General features: G+C 47.8%; 7 protein-coding genes across 7 annotated transcripts; 4 read left to right on the top strand and 3 right to left on the bottom strand.

Annotated features, from left to right (window-relative positions):
• Positions 1–346: 346 nt before the first annotated feature.
• Positions 347–3,082, top strand: SPPG_05914 (proline dehydrogenase). The gene is made up of 3 exons (XM_016754121.1): positions 347–502; positions 565–1,506; positions 1,573–3,082. Exons 2-3 carry the CDS (start codon positions 1,197–1,199, stop codon positions 2,958–2,960), a joined length of 1,698 nt encoding a protein of 565 aa, XP_016606995.1. The 5' UTR covers positions 347–502; positions 565–1,196; the 3' UTR covers positions 2,961–3,082.
• Positions 3,083–3,096: 14 nt separating this feature from the next.
• SPPG_05913 (uncharacterized protein) lies at positions 3,097–4,883 on the top strand. Its single transcript, XM_016754120.1, has 6 exons — positions 3,097–3,461; positions 3,524–3,703; positions 3,762–3,847; positions 3,909–4,100; positions 4,174–4,347; positions 4,402–4,883. Exons 1-6 carry the CDS (start codon positions 3,218–3,220, stop codon positions 4,627–4,629), a joined length of 1,104 nt encoding a protein of 367 aa, XP_016606994.1. The 5' UTR covers positions 3,097–3,217; the 3' UTR covers positions 4,630–4,883.
• Positions 4,876–5,592, bottom strand: SPPG_05912 (transcription initiation factor IIA subunit gamma). Its single transcript, XM_016754119.1, has 3 exons — positions 5,462–5,592; positions 5,259–5,318; positions 4,876–5,201 (listed from the first exon to the last, which is right to left on the bottom strand). Exons 1-3 carry the CDS (start codon positions 5,579–5,581, stop codon positions 5,046–5,048), a joined length of 336 nt encoding a protein of 111 aa, XP_016606993.1. The 5' UTR covers positions 5,582–5,592; the 3' UTR covers positions 4,876–5,045.
• A 39-nt stretch (positions 5,593–5,631) lies between these two features.
• SPPG_05911 (uncharacterized protein) lies at positions 5,632–6,976 on the bottom strand. Its single transcript, XM_016754118.1, has 4 exons — positions 6,822–6,976; positions 6,556–6,748; positions 6,229–6,402; positions 5,632–6,158 (listed from the first exon to the last, which is right to left on the bottom strand). Exons 1-4 carry the CDS (start codon positions 6,866–6,868, stop codon positions 5,949–5,951), a joined length of 624 nt encoding a protein of 207 aa, XP_016606992.1. The 5' UTR covers positions 6,869–6,976; the 3' UTR covers positions 5,632–5,948.
• Positions 6,977–7,308: 332 nt separating this feature from the next.
• Positions 7,309–8,087, top strand: SPPG_09327 (uncharacterized protein). The gene is made up of 5 exons (XM_016757486.1): positions 7,309–7,360; positions 7,444–7,521; positions 7,575–7,727; positions 7,799–8,004; positions 8,066–8,087. The coding sequence occupies exons 1-4, from the start codon at positions 7,333–7,335 to the stop codon at positions 7,969–7,971; spliced, it is 432 nt and encodes a 143-aa protein (XP_016606991.1). The 5' UTR covers positions 7,309–7,332; the 3' UTR covers positions 7,972–8,004; positions 8,066–8,087.
• On the top strand, positions 8,028–12,226 carry SPPG_09326 (uncharacterized protein; the record flags this gene model as incomplete). Its single annotated transcript, XM_016757485.1, has 26 exons — positions 8,028–8,222; positions 8,288–8,515; positions 8,583–8,723; positions 8,783–8,869; positions 8,943–9,030; positions 9,091–9,151; positions 9,209–9,247; positions 9,313–9,482; positions 9,548–9,597; positions 9,656–9,691; positions 9,748–9,832; positions 9,887–9,964; positions 10,021–10,098; positions 10,157–10,236; positions 10,294–10,397; positions 10,462–10,506; positions 10,581–10,907; positions 10,963–11,203; positions 11,274–11,421; positions 11,478–11,497; positions 11,552–11,613; positions 11,676–11,772; positions 11,830–11,879; positions 11,941–11,964; positions 12,029–12,116; positions 12,188–12,226. Exons 2-26 carry the CDS (start codon positions 8,459–8,461, stop codon positions 12,224–12,226), a joined length of 2,295 nt encoding a protein of 764 aa, XP_016606990.1. The 5' UTR covers positions 8,028–8,222; positions 8,288–8,458.
• A 106-nt stretch (positions 12,227–12,332) lies between these two features.
• On the bottom strand, positions 12,333–16,224 carry SPPG_05909 (uncharacterized protein). The gene has a single exon (XM_016754117.1). It carries the CDS (start codon positions 16,202–16,204, stop codon positions 12,464–12,466), a length of 3,741 nt encoding a protein of 1,246 aa, XP_016606989.1. The 5' UTR covers positions 16,205–16,224; the 3' UTR covers positions 12,333–12,463.
• Between the last annotated feature and the right edge of the window lie 106 nt (positions 16,225–16,330).

The following is a 16,330-nucleotide window of genomic DNA, read 5'->3' as shown; positions in this document are numbered from 1 at the left end:
TTTGGGTATTCACGTGTAGAGGCACAGTCACCTTTAACGACGTGACCTCGTCGCTGCGACTCTGCAAGCACATGATGGCATGTGATATCACGTGCTAACATCGGAATGTTACCGAACCAACGATTTATTAGTGTGGAGGTGATTGAAAATGGCACTAAGACTCATTTTTATCCGGTTAATCATATCGCATAATCAGCACCCCCATCTATCGCTCAAAGCGGTGTGGCATGTATTGTAATGTTCGCCAAACTGTGGTGTGGCATGCATGTAATGTTTTTTTTTAAACTGCGGTGAGGCGCATGCTGAAGGTCTATAAAAGGGGGGCCTTCTGTCTCTTCCCTCTTTACCCATCCTCGACTCTCAAAGCATCTGCACAACACTCAAGCAACTCTCAAGTCCATCATGAGAGTACTGCTCTGGTGCCGAGGACCTCGCCCTCCCGACTACAACAACAACATAACCCTTTGCAAACGCTGCTACTACTATATTGCTACGATCGCAGGTATGCATTATCTTTGTATTTTCCCATGCATATTCCCAGTCTAAGTATTCTGATTTTACTAGTATCTGAAACATCCTCCGACCAAAGAATTTCGGAATCAAGTAGGATTTCTCTCGTGTGGTGGGCTTAGTTACCCGGTTAGAACCAACCGTAATGCATTGCATGTGTAATTGGGCCTAGTCGTAGTTAGCTTTTCATGTACCCCAGTTCAACCCAGGCTGGAACCTGTAGCGAGTTAGGATAGGGGTGGAACTCGTTTGCAGGATAGGTTATGAAGGGTTGGACAGGCTGGCTAATTGTAAATTAGAACCGGCTGTAGTGGGTTGGAGGGAGAATTTGTCCCTAGTGACATTTTCTACCACCTGCACACTAGTGACAAGATAGGTGGACAAGAATAAAGTAGCCGTTAAGGCGGACGAGCACCGTCGCCGTATTGGACATTTCAATGTAACATGCAGAAGCAAGCAGACGGCTGCGGGATGGACGGGATTTTTTTCGTCGCGGCTGCCGGGAAGGTGTATAAAAACCTTTATCTGGCAGTACGGGATTTGTAGCTCCAAATGCGCGGTCGTTTAATTTCCATTTGCGATTGGGATTATATAAGCAACTGGTTGATATCAGCTGCCCTCGTTTTTCAGCCGACTGTTTGTTGTTGCGTTCGTTTTCTTCCAGCAACCATTTTGAACCTTTGGCCATGTCCCTTCCACTCCGTCAACTCACTCGCATCCGACCGCCGCACGGTTCTTGTTCTCTCAGCCTCGCTCGCTCCCTCATTCAAACTCGCTCGTTGGCAACCCAAGCACACAATTCGTCACTAGACAGTGTTCGGCCCTACAAGACCCGCTCTACCGCAGAACTGCTAAACTCCCTCTTGGTCTTTCAACTATGTGCAATGCCAAAGATAGTGGAGGCATCTCCCACGATTTTGGAGTGGGCCGAAAAAATGAAACTGACTCGGCCGGTTTATGCCGTCATCAAGCAGACTTTCTTTAGACATTTTTGTGGTATGCATATTTGATGAGCCTGACCTCTCTGAACTGTGGACTCACGTATATGTTTTTCTGCGACAGGTGGAGAAGACCTTGCCGAGGTTGTTCCGACCATGGAAAACTTCAAGAGCCTAAAAATTGGCAGCATCCTTGACCTGGCCCTTGAAGCGGATGTGGATGCGGCTTCGCTTTCAGGACCTGCTGCGCAAGAGCAAGCTCGTAAAGTTGCTGGGATGTTTAAAGAGAGTATTGACATAGCCAGCAAGACACCAGGAAGCTTCATTGCGCTAAAAGTCACTGCGCTCGTTCCCCCATTGATTCTCCAGCGCTGGAGCAATACGCTTGTGCTACTGCAAGCGGCTTTCCGGAAAGCTGACCGAAACGGAGACGGTAGGCTGAGTCTGGAAGAATTTTTGGAGCTTTCAGCTACATTTCCTCATCTGAGAGGCGACACGGCAAGTGCACTGTTCGCTGCTACGGATCGCGATAAGGACGGCTTCATCGACTGGCTTGATGTCACGGATACGTTCTCACTCTACAACTCATCTGCATCTCGCTCCCTCATCCGTCCTCCCATTGAACCAGTCACACCCGATAATCAACTCATATCCGCCGACGATCTCGATACTACAGACCTTGTCATTCCCGATATTGATATCGTCGCACAGCACGCCCGTGACCTCCGCGTCCGAATTCTAGTAGACGCGGAGCAAACGTATTTCCAGCCGGCTATTGATGATGTTGGATTGAATCTGTGCAAGAAATTCAACCCACCGCACCATGGTCCTAATGAGGCCGGAAGACGCGGTCCTGTCTTGTACAATACCTACCAGTTGTATTTGAAGGACGGATACGAACGGCTGGTGCTAGATGTGGAGAGGGCAGAGCGGAACGGATACTCGTTTGGCGTCAAAATAGTGCGTGGCGCCTATATGCATGCCGAACGGGAGCGTGCCGAGGAACTAGGAATTCCAGATCCTATTCAACCTACCATCGAAGCTACCCATGCTGCCTACAACAAGGCCATCGATTTCCTGGTGAACAAAATATCCGGGTTTCAAAGCCCTGACTCGAATATAACAGTGGAAGGGAACATTCGTCCGCTTAGTTTTGTTGTCGCATCGCATAACCAAAATTCGGTGGAACACGCATGCCAGCAAATGAATCAGTTCAATGTTCCGGCAGGAGAAGGATCCGTGGCGTTTGCACAGCTGATGGGTATGCAAGATGGGACAACTTTCTCGTTGGCGAGCAAAGGATACAAGGTATTTAAGTACATACCGTACGGACCTATTGGTGTGACGATTCCCTATCTCCAGAGACGTGCACTTGAGAATTCCGACGTGCTTGCAGGGGGTGGTGGGATAGTGCAAGATCGGAAAGCGATATTGAATGAGCTGAAGCACAGGTTGGGTGTCGGTCGCAGTGCAGGAGGGTTTACGGGTCCTCTTCGTTCAAAGGTAGCGTAGATAGCTTACCACATCAGCATGTAGCCATAATAGGAAAATAGGCGGCATAGTCACTGTTACTACCATATTGGGATAAATGAATGCTGCGTTTCAGCAAGGCGCTAAGCGTCAAAGTTCACACAAATTCTCCCGCGTTCGTTTTGAAAAGCTATTTGGACCTCATCCCCCCAATTTTAACATTTCTTCCTCATTGAACAACTGCTACATCTTTTCAACGTTTTTAGATTTGTTACGGACGCAGGCAGCTACTCGCCGTTATGCCACCAAAACCTCTGAGAATATCCAAGCAGGATATCTCAAATCCTACTCCCCTCCTCTCCGCTGAACAAGCACAAGCCGCAGCAGCTATGGGCGATGTCCTCAAACACCCAACGCACCACTTTCAGCGGAGAGACGGTGGTGACTCTGGTATCAGTTTGGATGAGAAACGAGCTCATATGGGTCAGCACGCGATTGCACCTTTCTCCGCGGGCAGGTTTGACTCGTCCGCCAGTGTTGCTGGTATGTCGCGTGTTTGTCACTCCCCAACCAACTGGAAAGTCACTTATTGCGTTTACACCTAGGTGGACCCAACGACCCGCGAGTAATAAAAGCAAGGCTCCCTCCGCCGCGGCTGACGATGCGGCAATATCAGTCCTTTGTCCAAGCGCTGGCGGTGTATAGACGGCAGGTCCAAGCTCTTGCTGCTGCTAGCGAAACCTTTGTGAGGGCTTTGGAGGATTTGGCCGAGTTTGTTCCAGCAGGTGAGCGCATGTGTGGTTCCCTGTGCAAATCTTGACCGTAATTGATCTTGCTGGTTAGCGCACATACGGCGACCTCATGTGGTGGGCGACCTGGATTTTTTAATTGACAGTACACATCTCATTGCAAACGCTCATCAAATTTGGGTAGGCATTAATTCAAAAACAAGCGGACTAGACACAACCTGATATCGTACATGTCTTGCAGGCCGAAAGCCTAGAGCGCGAGTTTGAAGCACCATTGACCCAAAATATCCAAAATATTATGACGAGAGTAACCTCGAGACAAAACGAAAACAAAGACCAAATAAACAAACTTGTGGAGCGATTACATCAGGAAGAGGATAAATCATATAAACTGGGGAAGAAGAAGCAAAGGGATATTAAAGCCCTGCAATCCGTACGTTTCAGGGACCTGCACTTTGACTTTTCCATCGCAATGCACTTATCATTCAATTTCGTGCATCAATTAGTCTCTAAATGTTCGAATGAGCATAGCAGATGAGATTAAGCGACTAACAGTAGAAAATCAAACGCTGCATGATACCCTTTCACATCACAATATGGAATTTATATTAGAAAATTGTGCAAGCGGTGTGCGAGGCGAACTGCAAAATTACGAAACAATATACGAAGGCCTCAAAAAGGTATAACTTGTTTGCATGTCGCTTCACTCTATCTCTGCTCTAAACCACCCACAGCTGGGAGCGTATTCCGACTCCTCTGACTTTCCCCATAATTACCAAACCCAACGCGCTGGTCGCTTTTCAATCATGAGTCAAACACCCACTATACCACAAACAGACATCCTCCCACCCAGCGAGCGATTCCCAGATATGACCGGAGACGATCGATTATGGGAGGGGGACGAAGATAGGTTCGATGTGGAATTGTTGAGAAATGCTCTTAAGAATTTGGGCGGCGATTGATACCGTGCGCCGCGATCATGATGGTCTAGCTGTAAGCCAGATCGGTCTCGCGATGGGAAACGTCTGCTACCTTTGTTATTTTCATCAGCGGCATTGTGAAGTTAGTTAGTGTTACTGTTATATGCATTTTTTTTGTTACCAGTTAGACTGTGGTGGATGTGGGTTCAGTGTTTATTTTCTGATACGAGTTAGGTGAAAGTAACCACCATGTAATGTATGTACAAAATCAAATATTGAAAAGTATTAGGGGCAAATAAGGCGCAGTGCCAGATTAAATGGCGGGTCGGCATTGTTGAAAGGAACAGACGAGAAAATCAATTTACACCAAACAAAACATCAAGAGCGACCAAAGCCGCAACTCATACTACCGAAAATTAATGATCCAAGCTCAACACAACCTAAAAGTTGCCAATCCTTCACTCTGGCTTTCCTCCTGGCGGAGCCCTCGCCGTGCATGCCACCACTTTTATCCGATCCGCATGAACGGTTTCACTTCCCTCCAGCTTGAATGTAGGTCGATCAACGATAAATGTCCATACATCATCGCAAAAGCGGTAGACGTGCAAGTGACCCTAAATTCCATTCGGTAAGTGCTTGATTTAGGTTGATAGGATCAGATGGCGGGTTACCTTTATGGCAGCTTTGGCTTTCACTCGGTTGTGAAGGGCCTCGGCTATTGTCAAGTCAAACTGAGGAAGGAGGGTTGGAGTCGGGTTAGGTTGCGTGACGGACGCCATACAAAACACCCATAAAATCAACATTTCACAAAGTGTGCAAGCGTAGGCGACACTTGTATTTGCAAGCCAACCGTTCCCCCAACTCTCTTTCGCACCTGCGCAAGGACCTTCATAGCAATCTGAGGATCAATATGCGACTCTGTAATTAATTCATCGAGTGTATCCGTCAAAGCCATGCCAAGCGACGACCGCCGGTACAGCTCGTATTGTGCCATGATTGCTTGCTTCAAAGATGGAGGAGTGCAAGGCGTTTGCTCTTTTATACTCCCGTTTCAGTGATCACGTGGCACTCTCATCATTGTGTCAGCGTTTGCCTTTAGACCCAAACTACAAATAACATTGGCAATGACCTGCGAAGTCGCTACTGCCAGACAGACATTACCATCAAACTGGCGCCCTGGAGCGATTCACTTGTATGCCAATTTACAGAATCCCTTTTGCACATTCACAGTCATCATTCACATCAGACGACGAAGCGTCATGATATGTGATAAGCCATATAAAACAGATACCTCACAACAAATGTTCCTCAAATGCTCAAATATTGAACCACAATATGCACCAAAGAAAAGGCTATTAATTCTATTTCTTGGCCTTCTCCTCCTCTGCCGCAGCCTTAGCACGAGCCTCCCGGACACCCTTAAGGCGCTTGTCAGAACGAGCTTTGCGGAGGGTAGCGTATGCCTGGACCTTGGGAGCCTCGCCGATGGGCCTCTCAATGTCGGTGTTCTCAGGTTGGACAATAGGGAGCACAGGACCACGCAATTGAGTGGCAGCGGCAACAGTGGCGGCCTGCAAGTTATCAAGGTTTAGGTCAGCAATTGTGGTGAGTAGAACCTCACCGGTAGCTGCATAGTCTTACATCAGCATCACCCTTCTTGGGCTTGTTCGCCTTCTTGGGGAAGACGATGAGTCGTGCAGAGTACTCCTTCAAACGCTGGACGTTCGCTTCAAGACCTTCGACAGATCGGTTCTTCCGGCGGTGGTCTACGGCGATACCAATGGTGCGGGCTTCCTTGCGACGGATGCCAGCTGCCTGAAAACACATTAAAAGAGACGAGATGTGTTAACACATATCGTACAACACCCCATCCGTCCACTACCACTCAGCTCCGCGCCACCATGTCCTCACGCTTCCGAACTCCATCCACCTGATTGCCCTGGATCCCAAATAATCTAAGATGCTAACCTTGAGCTCTTCCAAGGTAAAACCGCGACCAGCCCTCAACTTCATGTTGTACTTGACGGTCTGACCGCGGACAGCAGGACGAAGAAGACCATCAACGGGACGAGGGGCAATCTGGGCAGCCTTCTTGATCCTGTGGACTCTCCTCGACTTCTTCTTACCGGGCTGGTCGAACCACGTGCGGACGTGGAGTTGCCTAAAACCAAAATCACGTCAATGTCTTGTACCCATGTCCCGACATTGGTGGAATCCGTGAAATCGATGCTAACCAGTCCTTGCGGAAGTGCGCATTGGGTAAAACGTTGTTGTGCTTCATCCTGCCTGTTCTGTTCCTGTGTGGCCCGGGACGTGGAGATCAAGCGTCCGTGTGGGGTGATGTTCGGGTAGGTGAAGGAAGAAAGGAAAGGTCCCTCGCAATGTCCAAGTTGGCGAAAAATGGTGAAAAAACATCAGCCAATCAAACACCTCCATTTAACGGTCACGTGACGCGTATATGGCGACGGGTTGAGGCGACCAGAACTAACGATTTGATCGTCTTCCAATAGCTTTTCAAGAATAGAACTAGAGGGGACCATGCCAATTGTATCTACAGATTTAAAGTTGCATCTCAGATGACATCGATCATTATATGCTCGGTCTAGGCGTTGAGGACCGGATGTGATTTCTTCAGATATGATCCGATCAGCGGTTATTCGCCCAGTACAATGTTTACTGCCCCTTACAAAGACTACCTATACTCTTACTTGATGCAACGTGAGCTAGGTGGTCGAGAGCCGACCAATGCACTCACAGAGTCTGAGGGCAAATGGTATGTGCTTATGTAATACATTTTGCGCCACGCAGCGCCACGTGGTCCTTGTAAGCAGTCCCGATCAACCTGGTGGCCCACAGTTTCCCACGTTGACCCTCGAGCGATGCGGGACGCTACGCCGACATCGGGTTATGAAATTCTGGTTCGCGAGATAGAAGGTAAGCCATGCAACCGTGAACTACTCAACGGACACTAGAATTTGGGAAAATAGAGCTTTCTGGCAGTCTATTCGCAAAGGATAGTGAATGTGGTCAAACATGCGGTCATTGTGAGAGGATCGTGGAGATAGTCGAAAAGATGAGAAGTGCCAAGGATAAGCAGAATGCTACCTTTGTAGATCTACTAGACAGGCTTGATGACACTGGTGCGGTGAATACTTTCGCGCAATCTGGTCACTGCGCAACTGAGCGAACTTCGAACGGGACACCTACCCAGGTGTACGCATATGGAACGAGTCCCTTAAGATAAAGATCTCCGCAAAAAGGATGAGCGCAAAGATCCTTACCCAAATTGCACATAGTATGGTACCTTGTGCAATGACGTCCACCGGTCGAATCTCCTTCATTGATGTTCTCGTCAAGTGCGATCGGCAGCCTTCGCCCTCTTAACGTTAGCGGCTCCAGATGAAATGAACAGCAGAGGTGCATTCAATATTGTCTAAATGCATAATAGCGGAGTTGTTCCTTCTCACACTTGTGATAGCCCTTACAAAACTGGCAAATCTTGCGCTAAAAGCTGGGCGAAGTTGGTTCGGTAAAATGACAGTGGTCATACCTCCCCGTGTTCTTGCTATATATTCTTTATGCTAGATTCTGGCGATTATAACAAAGCAAGGGAGCTCTACGAACAGTGTGGCAAGGTACACGCCGTCGCAAATACTTCACGGAGTTTCGGAAGTGTCATTTAATAACCAATGTTTTGCAGTATTCTGGACAGTGCGCTATTGAGGTTGCAGAAGCAAAAAGGCTGGCAGTCCTTACTGCAGCTTATAAAGGAGAACTTGTGCGTATGTACCCTGATCAAATGACGTGATTGGCTCTTTGATGGCCCGGACAATTTCAGGAATTTGTCGCCTCGGAGTCTGCCGTAGCATTCATGCTCATGCATAATGTTACGAATACGGAAGCCAAGGCGTACCTTGGTACTGGGGAGGTATCTCACAGTAGACGCACATCTATTTTCTGGATGCAAGTACTGTCTTCACGCTATTGAATTTCAGCTAGAAGAAGTTGCGCAAATCTGTCTGAACTGTGCACGCAGGGCCACAAAATCTGCTGATGCAGTACAATGGTGCAGAACTGGGATAGACTTGTTAGATGAATCTAAAAATCAAACGTCGGCAAATGGATGCGCGCTCAAGGTAGGTTCTAGGCTTGTATTTGAACTTATATTACTTCATGCGTTGACTGTTTCCATTAGACAGAGATCCTCCTCTTTTTGGCTGCATCGTACATGGACATGAACGCATTAGAGGCGGCTGAACAGTCTGCCGATCTGATTCTACAAGTGAGTATACTTCAATATGATGTTATTTGCAGCACGTTCAAACATTTATACACTGGTGGAATGAATGTTACAGGCATCCCCTAGTACGCTTCTTGGATATCACCTGAAGATTAAATGTCTTACCCTGAAAAATCCTCCGCAGCAACTTGCAATGGATAAAGGTATTTTATATGACGTGTGAATAGTGATGAATTCACGTCATTCACCGACCGCGTTTATAGTATACAAATTGGCAGTCGAACACTGTGCTAGTACCGTAAAGGACCCGGAGCAGTTCAAACTGTAAGAATGTTAGTAGAATGGTATCTGTTTATCTGGTATCAAATGTTCTGGAGATAGGTTTCTGGGAATGCTTCATATCATGGCAAGGCACACAAGGTAAGGGTTGCAACTCAAGGCTGCATGAGATGCGCCCTGAAAACTCACGGCCCTTCCATGCACAGCCCAACTGTGGCCGCGGCGGCTGTTGACGTACTCCTGCACAGGCTTGAAGAATCAGCAGTCTCGTTGGAGGACCGTCAGGTGGAGAGGTTGCGTATCCTTAAGATGTACCTGTTAATGACTGCAACCAATGTGGACGATGAGGTCACCGCGCAAGTAGAAAATCTGATAGGTACGAGAATGCCGGTCTCTTATCTCAAAACGGGTTCTGCGGAAACCTGACAGTTGTTACGGCAGACAAAGTTGTGGATACAGACACGAATGTTCCATTAGCAAAAACTTATCGAGTATGCTAAGATGGGTAGTTTGTCCGTTCGGAATTTGCAGTTTTAACTCTACCTGCAGTTGATTTTATGGCAAGCGGCGGATAGGGCCGCTCAGGTAAGACCGTCAGCCGACCAAAAAGATTTACGTCTAATAACCGTTTGAAACGATAGGAAGGTCATTGGGCGGATGCCATTAAGTGGTTCAAATGCAGCACCCGACTTCTACTTGATGACCCAATGGACTCACGCAATACTGGTATGGTCGGGTCTATATGTAGTGCAGACGTTTCCTACGCTGAAATTGCTGTAGCTCTCGTGCATCGAAAACTTTCTATATGCTACCTAGAGCTTGGACAGCACAGTCAAGCTTACGATTGCTGTCTACAAGGTGTCAAGTGTACGCAAACTTTGTCGGCGAACTGTTACTCAACTTAATTTCACAAGCCGCCGCTAAGGAGAATTCACCCACCAACGACTTTCTCAGTTACATCATATTGCTGGAGCAATCCAATCAAGAGCGAGGTTGCCACGTTATCCCCATTCCCAAAGAATTGTCTGTCACTGATATGATATGTTTCAGCACTAGATCACCTTAAGAGCATACCTTGTGGGAAGGATACATTTCAATACTTTGTCAGTGCCGCACAAGCGGCGTTCAAGGTAGTATATTCCAGGTGACCCGCAATCAGAATCTTTGCCGCGCTCACTCTGCGATAGAAAGGCAACAAGCAAGTTATTCAAGAAGTCTTGAAGCACATCGTCCTCTCGCCAATGGACTGGACTGCCAATGACAACGGAGCAAATTTGCTGACCGTCTTACGGCAAGTGCATGAACTATACGCATCGACTGGTATCAAAATCTGACCATCAAACACGGAATTACAGGTGCCTAATACGGTTGACAAAGGCACAAGTCCGCTCAGGGGATGAGTACGTTCATGTAAAAGGCATGCGTGCAATTCCTCATGGATGTTTCATCAACTTGTTGTTGTGTTGTTGCCTAGGGCAGCAATCTTCGCTGACCTGGTAATTTTCATCAAGAAAGGTTGGGAACCAAAAATCAGTGCCATCTGCCGCCCCGTCTACACTTCTAAATATTGTTGTCCCCAAGCTTATTGTCTGCTGGAAGGCTGGAAAGCCTCGAGTTCACTATCAGCGGAAGCATACGCTGCAGAGGTGGACTGGCTATGCCGTGTCGCTTGGAATTGCGCTCTCTCCAGCGCAGTGGCAAACCAAATTGAGCTAGCTTGTGAATTGTACCATCTGACGGCGGACATATTGAGCCTATCAGAGGAGGAAACAGTACAAGTTTTGCAGAGCCGCAAGATCTGGTCAGTAAGTTTTGCAGTTTCGAGTAATCTGTATCCGCGCTCATCGTTGCAATAGCCTTTTTGCCACCGCTGCTGGCAACGTCTCACTTGCCCGGCAATCGTCGGTGCAGAGCGTGGAACATCTAAGGAAGGCCATGACAGCCTTGAAGACAATGAGAGAGATTTGCAAACGTATTCAGGGCAATGCAGTCACCGTACCTAAACTGGACGATCCCGTCCTTCATCAAAGTATCTACCTCGAGTTTGAGATTAACGTGAGAATGGAGGCATGGTCGGAGCTTGAACCTGTACTTGAAGTGCGTCGTCGTTTCGACTGTTGTGTGATAAAAAGCTGATAACTCTTGAGTTGACACTGCCCGCCTCAAGTATGCGAATTCTGTAGGAGCACCCGTTCAAATTTTCGAACGGTTGGCAGGTAGGCAGCCCAAATTGGTGCCCGCGTTATCCTCCTGCGAGAGACTGCCTGTGACACTGTACATAGATATCGTTACTCGACAGAAATGTCCAAGCGCAGGTGAGTTCCGTACGGTCGTTCCGCGGTATCGGCGTGCATCTCATCACTACGTACAGTTATATTTCTTACAATCCAGGTATGCTTTTGTGCAGCAAGCATTTTTATGCAGGCGCTCAGACTCCTCGATTAGGCTGCGTTAAATGCAATTTTGAAGCATGATCCAGGATTTGACGTGAAGAGATTCAGCCAATGGTAAGTTAGCGATCGCGCCTGTTCCTGCCTGGAGTATCGAGATATAATTGACGATATTTGAGGTTTCGCGTTCTCGTTCGCACATCGTTGGTATCGAATAAAACCGCAGCCATGGGCCTGTACGACCAAGTTCTCGCAATTCTGAAGTCAAGCTCACAAGTACGTGACGACATAAGGTATGAATGCCTGCTGGAGACGATTAACCCCTTCCACCAGGAAAACCCATATCCTAAAGAAGAAGTAGAGTGGTTGATGGTTGCAGCTTGGTAAGTTCTGTCTGCATCGCAAAGTGTTGTCAGGGGGCGCTCAATTAGAGCTCTGATCCAGGAATATCGGTTGCGAACACTGGAGGTGAGGAAGCTGCTCCAACCAGCTGATTCTTCTGGTAAATCTAATTTCCGTGCTTCCGGTGTAGCTTGAACGAACAAGCTAATGCAAAAAAATGGTGTGAAATGGCCATGACTTTGGCGGACTACGTCGAGACGTCTCCACTAACCAAAGAGGTAAGAGTCTTGATTCCATTTCTTTTGACGGTTTTAGGCTATTAAACCCTTTTCTTTCCTTGCCATACAAGATGCGTGAAAGCTATTCAGATTTTCTTGCCTCCGATTAACGATGGATAGTTTCAGTTTCCAGCGTAAATGTCATGTTGAGTTTTGTCTCTATTTCATATTACGTGAAATGCCTTTTACATTATTTGGCTAGTGTGAATACAACTGCCCTGTATTAATTGTTATGAACAAAAAATAATCATTATGGTTCTATTATCATTATTATTATATACAAAGGTCCAATCCAGCATTCTCTGCAATCTTAGAAACCGAATTCTAGCGCCGCCTGCACTGTCGTGCTATCCACAAGTCAACAATGCCAGCAGCCGTGCCGCCTCTGCTTTCGCATCCACCTCTTCTAAATCTGTAGCCTGGATGATCAGTCGAGCTTGTGCAACTGTCGGTAAATGTACACCGTCGCTGCTTTTGAACGTCCTCCGTCTCAAATCGTTCTGCTCATTGAAAGATTTTGTTGCACCCCCCCGCTTCGATACACGCTTGCAGCGCAATATGACTGCACGGAGCAGTTCCGGGCGTTTGCAACATGACCTAAAAAGGTCGTCGACAGAATCATCTGACGGACCCAAAGATCCCTGGTGGGATTGGATGCCATTCGTCCTATCCTTCATGACATGATTCGGCTCTTCAGCCCCCGCCTCGGCCAGCCATGGAGGGTTCGCAACAAATGTCTCTTCACCAGTTCGGCGTATCACAGTCTCCAGTTGCCCTCGCAATTTACCTGACTTGGCTTGCAAGAGCGCAAGCACCGTATCAACATCGTCAACCAACAACAACGCTTCACTCGTTCCATCCTCAACAAAAATACGTGCTTTCCCATGTAGAGAATGATGCATTTGCGCACACTCATTAGGACAGGATTGGCTGACAATCTTTGATCGGCATAAAAGGCATGCATACCAAAGAGATACTTCCAAAATACAAGTTATCGTGCATTTCACGTGCATATATGCGCGATGTGCAGTGACCCCACCCCAAAATGCAGCCAGCTTGAACAAGACTTTCGGGTGGGAGGATTCCGGCAGGGCGTGAGCAACTTTAGATTGGTTCGAGATTGAAATGGATGTTTCGGCAATAGATTGGCCATATATTGATCCATTGTTGGATAGCCGGATCGCTAGTTTTCGAAATCGCACGAAACTACCTGGGAGCAGACCGAGTGGGAAGGTGTGTCGGCGAAGATCCAGATACACATCAATGGTGTCAAATGTCTCGGGATCCTGTACACGAAGAAAAAGGATCCGGTCATGCCTTGCTGTCCCGATCGTGTGTTTCTCAAAAAGTTCCAGTGCGAGCCGCAAATTTATGACCTCATCTGGAGCAGCTTCCCGAAGCTCTTTCAGCTGAATGATGCCTTCCATGCAGACCAAATAGTCACAAAGGTCATCTGGATCGCCGTGCATATCTAGGTGACGGCTCACTAACGCACCCACGCTTCTATATGTCTCACTGTATCGTGCCCTGTTTAGTTGCTCGATATCACTATCAGGGAGCGAAAATGACGGATGAACACCATCACTAGCTGTGTCTGCATGACAGGTGGTTGCGTTTCCTACAACTGCCTTCTTTAGACGTGTTCCTTTCGCAAATCGAAGGTATAGCGGAGTATTGAAAGTGGCGCCCACATTTTCTTGGTCCTGATCAACATTTTCAGCGTCACGAATGAGATACACTTGATCGGGGCTGAGTGCCTTGGTAATCACTGACCCACAATTAGAAAATTCGACATAGGTTGTGCGGCAGCATTTCAGTCGATCCATGGCCACCTGAAACGAAGCTCCCTGGATTACCACCGTAGGTACCACGCCTCCGTCAGTACTTATGTGAGCTGTGGGCAGGGGAGAATGATGCCAGACAAAGAGCATATCCGTCGGCGCGAACGTTTCACGGGGTGAAGTCGCACCATGAGAACTTGGCTGTCCAATACAGTGAGCGGTGGAGAGACAAATGTTCAAGTAGACCTTGACTGGCGTGGAAGGGCCGAAGGTTTCCACGACTAGATGGAAGTTTTTGATGGCCCAAAGTTGTCCCAGATCGTCCACATCGATGATACGGTTACCCGAGTCCACCACCACTAGTATCTTCCCGGACCGATCGCGAAGCTGAAGGTTCCCGGTGTCATCTCCGACTAACCAACCAATCAGCCAAGAACGTTCCATCTTCAGCTCAACTTGATCAAATCGTCTATAGCCCCATCCCATAGTTCTTTGATAAGATGTCTTCGCAACAAATTCTACCACCTCTGGAGCCTCGCGGAGATGCGCAATGGATACGACGTCCGGAATCGGATATCGCCAGTTCGCCAGCCTACAGTTGTCGCCATGATTCAGCAGAATATTTTGAAGACTGGGTTCAAATGGGGTATATCCGAATTGCATCAGCAGATTGATCACTTGGGCCCTGCTCCACTGCAAGTCACCTACTATCCCCTCGAGACTGTCTATAGCTCCCGCGAAAGTTAAACTCCGCAAGTGCTTCTGTAATTTCTTAAAAAGAAGCATGTCAGGGACATTGAAGCCTCGCAATTTCTCCAAAATATCTGTACGCTGTTTAATGGGACACACGAAGCATGGGATATTGCTCGTAGAGAAAGCACGGATGGTCAGCGTCGAGCACGGACAGGCAAGAAAGATCGCTTGCTTTGGTTGACCCGTATCTGAGTCGTACGGCAAGCGCGGCAGATGGACATTACCGACAACCATGTGTACGTTGTGAAGTTCAATCTGCGCTCCGACCCGAAAACCTCTTCCCGAACCAGGTAGATAGTAGAAGGTAGTGTAGAGCAGATTCTTCCCGTCGAGCTCATATATCCCGGCACCTACATCAAGAATCCTTGCGATGTGGCCCACGTACGAGAGAAGGTATGTCTGACATATGCTGGGAGAAAACTCTGAACAGGCTGGTTGCACGCTGGCACGTGGAACTGAAGATGGAGATAGAGGGAAGGGACGAAATGGGTACTTTTGCGGGGATGTGGGTCGAGAAGAGGTAAATGAGTCCAGAAATATCATCTTCGAGCTGGATAACGAAAACAAAAGGATCTTCTTTTTCCGAGATGTTCCGTTTGCCTGATCGAACTTGACGGCCGCCGCTTGTAATCCGACCAGCAGATACCGACAGCCAATCCGAGTGCTCTCGTAATAGGGTAATATGTCCTTCAAAGATTCCTTGGGCTCTCTGTAAAGTACGAAAACAGTAACGATCGCTTGCAGATCAGCTGGGATTTGTGTTTCCTCTCCAGTCTCCAATAGTGTCAGCTGTTTTCCCATAGCATTCAGTAGTCTATCACAGGTCAGTTCCACAAAAAAGGATGTTTGACGATCTCCAATATTCAATACGCTGCGAGCGCGAACCACCCCCTCGACAGACACGATGTTGGATTTAGTTCGATTGTAATCTGGCTCCGCAGCGTCCTGAACATCTGGCTTGTGACCAGTCTTCTCTCTTCCTCCATTCTCATCGACCGACCTTGATGGATTTTCACTGACGAAAATCCCTTCTGCATTTGAAGCTTCGGCTAAAATATCACATTCGATGCTTGTAAATGAATATGACCAGCACGTTGTCAAAAAGTGATTCGCAGGAAGCAAGTACGGCTTTGTCGTAACCTCCAAATAAGAAGACGAGTATGTGCAATCCACTGCATTACTGAGAGGAACTAGCTCATCCCTGTCTGGACGTTCATTCACCGTTTTGGGCGCTGAAAATATCGGAACGACGTTCCAGCCTTTTAAACAACAATCACGTCCGAGCCAGGACATATCAAAGGACACCAGTTCGCAGGGGACCGCACCAGTACTGTCACAGAAGCAAATAGCTGCCGGAGACTGAGATAGTCCGTTTTGAGGATATGTCGCCTCGGCAACCCGCTTTGTGACGAATTGCCCAACCAACAGCGGCCATGCACTCTCTGCGCAGCTACCATCATAACCACTGGAGAGAAACGCACCATCCCTATTCCCATGTAAGAGCTCCACAACTCGATATATACGATAGTGGTGAAGCGGGTGTAGTTCTGGCATGTCCCGGCAGGCAACTTTCCCACGACCCTCCCAAGAACTTAGATATGGTGGCTGTGCTCTTCATTTCAATTACTGCACGTGACGCATGCTTACATAATACAACTCGTAGTAGACTAGCTACCGGCG

Source organism: Spizellomyces punctatus (assembly GCF_000182565.1).
Source record: "Spizellomyces punctatus DAOM BR117 chromosome Unknown supercont1.10, whole genome shotgun sequence".
Taxonomy (NCBI): Eukaryota; Fungi; Chytridiomycota; class Chytridiomycetes; order Spizellomycetales; family Spizellomycetaceae; genus Spizellomyces; species Spizellomyces punctatus.
The sequence above is the reverse complement of the archived record's forward strand: the minus strand, read 5'-3'. Positions and strand labels throughout refer to the sequence as shown.

Coding starts and splice junctions, on each gene's coding strand:
- SPPG_05914 (XM_016754121.1), top strand. CDS start 1,197: ATGTCCCTTCCACTCCGTCAACTCACTCGCATCCGACCGCCGCACGGT. Junction 1,507..1,572: donor TTTCTTTAGACATTTTTGTG/GTATGCATATTT, acceptor TTTCTGCGACAG/GTGGAGAAGACCTTGCCGAG.
- SPPG_05913 (XM_016754120.1), top strand. CDS start 3,218: ATGCCACCAAAACCTCTGAGAATATCCAAGCAGGATATCTCAAATCCT. Junction 3,462..3,523: donor CTCGTCCGCCAGTGTTGCTG/GTATGTCGCGTG, acceptor GTTTACACCTAG/GTGGACCCAACGACCCGCGA. Junction 3,704..3,761: donor GGCCGAGTTTGTTCCAGCAG/GTGAGCGCATGT, acceptor CTTGCTGGTTAG/CGCACATACGGCGACCTCAT.
- SPPG_05912 (XM_016754119.1), bottom strand. CDS start 5,581: ATGGCACAATACGAGCTGTACCGGCGGTCGTCGCTTGGCATGGCTTTG. Junction 5,319..5,461: donor CTATGAAGGTCCTTGCGCAG/GTGCGAAAGAGA, acceptor CTCCTTCCTCAG/TTTGACTTGACAATAGCCGA. Junction 5,202..5,258: donor AAGCCAAAGCTGCCATAAAG/GTAACCCGCCAT, acceptor AATGGAATTTAG/GGTCACTTGCACGTCTACCG.
- SPPG_05911 (XM_016754118.1), bottom strand. CDS start 6,868: ATGAAGCACAACAACGTTTTACCCAATGCGCACTTCCGCAAGGACTG. Junction 6,749..6,821: donor GCGCACTTCCGCAAGGACTG/GTTAGCATCGAT, acceptor TTTTGGTTTTAG/GCAACTCCACGTCCGCACGT. Junction 6,403..6,555: donor TTACCTTGGAAGAGCTCAAG/GTTAGCATCTTA, acceptor ATGTGTTTTCAG/GCAGCTGGCATCCGTCGCAA.
- SPPG_09327 (XM_016757486.1), top strand. CDS start 7,333: ATGCACTCACAGAGTCTGAGGGCAAATG. Junction 7,361..7,443: donor ACAGAGTCTGAGGGCAAATG/GTATGTGCTTAT, acceptor GGTGGCCCACAG/TTTCCCACGTTGACCCTCGA. Junction 7,522..7,574: donor TCTGGTTCGCGAGATAGAAG/GTAAGCCATGCA, acceptor TTGGGAAAATAG/AGCTTTCTGGCAGTCTATTC.
- SPPG_05909 (XM_016754117.1), bottom strand. CDS start 16,204: ATGCCAGAACTACACCCGCTTCACCACTATCGTATATATCGAGTTGTG.